At 43.6% G+C, this 4799-nt stretch overlaps 1 protein-coding gene across 1 annotated transcript; it reads left to right on the forward strand.

Moving 5' to 3' along the window:
• The first annotated feature begins 858 nt into the window (after positions 1 to 858).
• slitrk2 (SLIT and NTRK-like family, member 2) lies at positions 859 to 4355 on the forward strand. Its single transcript, XM_079631249.1, has one exon. The coding sequence runs from the start codon at positions 1331 to 1333 to the stop codon at positions 3893 to 3895; it is 2565 nt and encodes an 854-aa protein (XP_079487375.1). The 5' UTR covers positions 859 to 1330; the 3' UTR covers positions 3896 to 4355.
• The last annotated feature ends 444 nt before the right edge of the window (positions 4356 to 4799 follow it).

The raw sequence follows: 4799 nt of genomic DNA on the forward strand, positions 1-4799 counted from the left end.
TAAGCTGGTTCTTAATATTACAATGACTCATGAATTAAGACTCAAATTTCGCTCTGCCAAGCAGTAAATAAACAAGAGAAACGGATAAGCAAAATAAACACCAAAGCCAAAAAAAAAAAAGTTTTTCATATTTGAAGATCCCTATTGATGCTGTCTTTACCCCTGCAAATGTATGTTTTATATATATCTGGAGCTACGTGCGCCTCCTAGTGGCTGATTATGATTAGAACAGCTGATTTTGTTATAAAGCCAGAAACTTTACTTACAGAAACTGCACAGAAATCAGATTTTATTCTGTTTATTTATTTCTCATTTAACCTTTATGTGCTACAAATTAATGTTATTTATCTTCTTATTTTTATTGTCATTATTATTATACACAATAGGCTATGCAATAGGCTACCATTGGTTTATTTAAAAGAAAATAAACCAAGAAGGTTTATTTAAAAGAAAATAAACCAAGAAGGCATATCTTTTTTTTAAAAACTGTTTTAAAACAAACGTATGTGTTCAAGTCGCGTTAGAACACTCACAGCAATAGTTCATTAACAGATAAAAGCAATACTTAATTCAAATTAATAATAATAAAAAAGCCATACAATATAAAAAAATAAATGAAACGAAAAAGCCACACAAATCCCATCTTAAAACGGCATTTATAAAGCAGTGTGAAGTGCAAGTCTGTAAATAACAATAAAACGTTATTGTTGTAATAAAAATAATGTACTATTTGACTAGGAAAGGAACACATACTCACTCATGTCTGGTGACGTCGGAATTCCACACAGAGCTCGTTCACTCTCATACAGCAGACACACACACATACACACACACACAGGCATAGGCGCGCGCTCCTGGTGGGAGTGAGTGAGCAAGCGCGGAGTCCATCTCTCTCACTCTGAAGCTCGCTCGCATAGCGCTCAGTTATCCCGCGCATCACGCACCGTCAAGTTGACTGTCGCCATGCAGGATCACAGGCGTAAAGTTGCTTTCGTGTGAATATCTCTCGCGCTGCAGGTGAAAAGGACAGTTTAAGCTCCGAGACTCGGAACGGTGGTGCCTCGGATGCGCTTCAAACTGCTGCATGAATGCTTGCTCATTAGCCCGGGATTTCACTGTCACTGCGAGGGACGACGATGTGTTCGGTCCGGCAGCGTTCACAGTGCGCTCGGTGATGGATGCCTTCTCTATTCCGCCTTTTGGGATTTAAGGAGGGTCAATGGAGAGCTGTGCGCTTCTTTGCGCCTTTTGAAATCTTCTTTGGGGCTGAGCATGCCTGTTTTGAGATTTGCACATTAATGCTGGGGCTTTCGGCATTATTGCTGTAAAAATGCTGAACAACATTCTCTTGCTGAGCGTTTTAACAGTCACCAGTTTCCCTTCAAAGACAGACAGCCGCAAAACTTCCAAAGACATTTGCAAGAACCGGTGCTCCTGCGAGGAAAAGGAGAACGCACTGAATATCAATTGTGAAAACAAGGGTTTTACAACGGTCAGTCAGTTCCAGCCTCCGCAAAACAAAATCAGCCAGCTCTTTCTGAATGGAAACTTTCTCACCAAGATAAGCCCGAATGAATTCTTCAATTATGGTAATGTAACATCTCTTCATTTGGGTAATAATGGCTTGCAGGAGATCAAAACAGGGGCATTCAATGGGTTAAAAAACTTGAAGCGCCTTCATCTCAATAATAATAACTTGGAAATCATAAGAGAGGACACTTTTGCTGGTTTGGAGAGTTTGGAGTATTTGCAAGCTGATTATAATTATATTAGTGCCATAGAGGCAGGGGCTTTCAACAAACTGAATAAACTCAAAGTCCTGATACTCAACGACAACCTTTTGCTCTCTCTACCTAACAACATATTCCGCTTTGTCATGTTGACGCATTTGGATTTAAGGGGAAACCGACTGAAGATGCTGCCGTTTGCTGGCGTTCTAGAGCATATAGGTGGAATAATGGAGATTCAGCTGGAAGAGAACCCGTGGAATTGCACTTGTGATTTGATACCCCTGAAAGCCTGGCTGGATACAATTTCAGTCTTTGTGGGGGATATCGTGTGTGAGACACCGTTCAGACTGCACGGCAAAGACGTCACGCAGCTGATAAAGCAAGACCTTTGCCCCAGGCGCAATCCTGGAGACACAAGTCATCGTGCGATGCAACCACCATCCGATTCGCAATATCAGGGTCCATCTCCAACCCTGCGGCCTCGAGTCACACCGACAAGAGCCCCCAAGGCCTCCCGCCCACCCAAAATGAGATACCGCCCCACTCCTCGTGTCACGTCCAGCAGAGATAAACATGTATTCGGGCCTATCATGGTGTACCAGACGCGCTCACCTGTCCCGATGACATGCCCGGGAATTTGTGTGTGCACGTCGCAAAATCCCGACAGTGGATTAAACATCAATTGTCAGGAGCGCAAACTTCAGAACATCTCTGAACTTCAACCCAAACCGTCGTATCCAAAGAAACTGCATTTAACCGGTAACTATTTGCAGACCATATACAGAACGGATCTGACAGAGTACAGCTCCCTTGAGCTCCTGCACTTAGGGAATAACAGAATAGCAATCATTCAGGACGGAGCCTTCGAGAATCTCACTAGTTTACGGAGGCTCTATCTGAACGGCAACTACATTGAGATCCTGTCCCAGTCTTTATTCGTTGGGCTGCAGAGCTTGCAATATCTCTACCTGGAATACAACATCATTAAAGAGATTTTACCCCACACCTTCAACTCGCTGAACAATCTGCAGCTATTGTTCCTTAATAATAACCTGCTGAGATCCCTTCCCGACAATGTGTTTGGAGGTACCATGCTGACAAGGCTTAATCTCAGAAACAATCATTTTTCCCATCTCCCAGTGCGCGGCGTGCTGGACCAGCTCTCTGCCTTCATTCAGATCGACCTCCAGGAGAATCCGTGGGACTGCACCTGCGACATTGTGGAGCTTAAGAACTGGATGGAGCTGTCCAGCACCAGCGTAGTGGTGAATGAGATCACGTGTGACTCGCCATCCAAACATGCAGGCCGGCTCTTGCGCTCCCTCCGAAATGATGCCATCTGCCCCGAGACTGAAGAGGTTCCTGTGACTAAACCCCCGACTGCTGTGAGCTCGAGCACCGAGGCGACCCCTTCTTCTTCCGTAACCCCTACGGACAGAATGCCCGAGATGCCGCCAGAGGTGCCCTTGTCCGTTCTCATCTTGGGCCTGCTCGTCGTGTTCATTCTGTCTGTGTGCTTCGGGGCAGGATTGTTCGTGTTTGTCCTCAAACGTCGCAAGGGAGTGGAGAACGTACCCTCAGGCACCAACAACCATTTGGACTTGAACTCCTTCCAAGTGCAGTATGGCTCTTACAATGCAGATGCCAATGCGGATAAAAGCGACAACCATGTATATAACTACATCCCTCCGCCCGTGGGCCAGATGTGTCAGAACCCCATCTACATGCAGAAGGAGAGCGAGCAGGTGGCCTATTATCGGAACCTGAAGGAGCTGAGCTTCAGCGCTCTTGACCCCAAGAAGGACGAGCTTGATCGAAGCCCAGCTTTCACCATAAGCACAGTGGAGTTCATTGATAAGCAACCGTGTGCCAACCGTGAACCAGAACTGCTTTATCAGAACATTGTTGAGAGAGCAAAAGATCTGCCCCAATCCGGGCCACTCAGCTATAACTTTTGCACTTTACCCAAAAAATCCTTCATCCCACCCTACGAAACCATCCGGCGACACAACCAGGATCGATTAAACAAAACTGTTCTCTACGGGACCCCCAGAAAATATGCTGCACAGTCCAAAAACGAGCATCCTTTGCTATCCAACAAGCTTAAAACCGAGCCGGACTACCTCGAAGTTCTGGAGAAACACACTGCGATGAGTCAGTTGTAAGATTGAGTTCCTGTAAAACCTGTATCATCTGTGTATTCAACCACAAGAGACAATTATAACACCACCACAGACCTAAGCCTTCCATCTTCTTTTTAGAGGCTGTATACATACCCGCAATTTAAAGATGATATATTATTTTCTCTAAGGTTTAAATTATTTCTTCTACTTGAAACATAAAGACTGTAGCAGTTGTCGCAAGAATATGTATAGCTTACAGCTCCATGCTTTTTTGTAATATGAAATATATTTTCTCTCAGACGACAGGGTTGTTGAAATGACATTCCTGTAGAACATGTTGGATGGTGAATGCAACACAAATTCCTGGTTCCAGAAGTGCCTTTGCACTTGAAGAATTTTATCTCTGCTTTCTGCTAATCGAAATTTTTTATAAGTGCTGTATTTTAAGACTCTTTATGTAAAATAGAATTATTTGTCCATTGCATTAAAAGGAAAAAAGTCAAATGGTACTCTAGTGTTGGGAGAATATTGTTTCTCATGTTTTGCATCTCTAAAATCAGGTTATTTCAGCTTAAATTGAATTAAGTTTCCTATGCATTCTGTGATAGATGTCGATTGTGCAGTATTCTGCAGCAAGGCTGATCTCTTTTAACGGCAGTGTGTGCGTGCGTGTGTGTGTGTGTGTGTGTGTGTAGGCTCAGCATATATGGTACTTGTATGTGCCTAGTTTCTGTGCCATGAAGCATTGTCAGTGAAGAACAAATGGTGCAGAAAATTATGTGATAATTTTTACTTGCCTGAATATTCTTTACATATCGTGGCACACCGACATGCTTGCTGTATCTGATCTGTTATTCCTTGCGCATTTGCTCATTAATTTCTAAATCGAAATCAGATCGTCTCTGACTGTGGACATAATGGTTGCTGTCCAAGGTGCTAAAATGAG

The sequence above is a fragment of the Phoxinus phoxinus genome, assembly GCF_949152265.1.
Source record: "Phoxinus phoxinus genome assembly, chromosome: 12".
NCBI lineage: Eukaryota > Metazoa > Chordata > Actinopteri > Cypriniformes > Leuciscidae > Phoxinus > Phoxinus phoxinus.

What these genes read in the sequence shown, in the direction of transcription:
- slitrk2 (XM_079631249.1), top strand. Translation starts at nt 1,331, where the DNA reads ATGCTGAACAACATTCTCTTGCTGAGCGTTTTAACAGTCACCAGTTTC.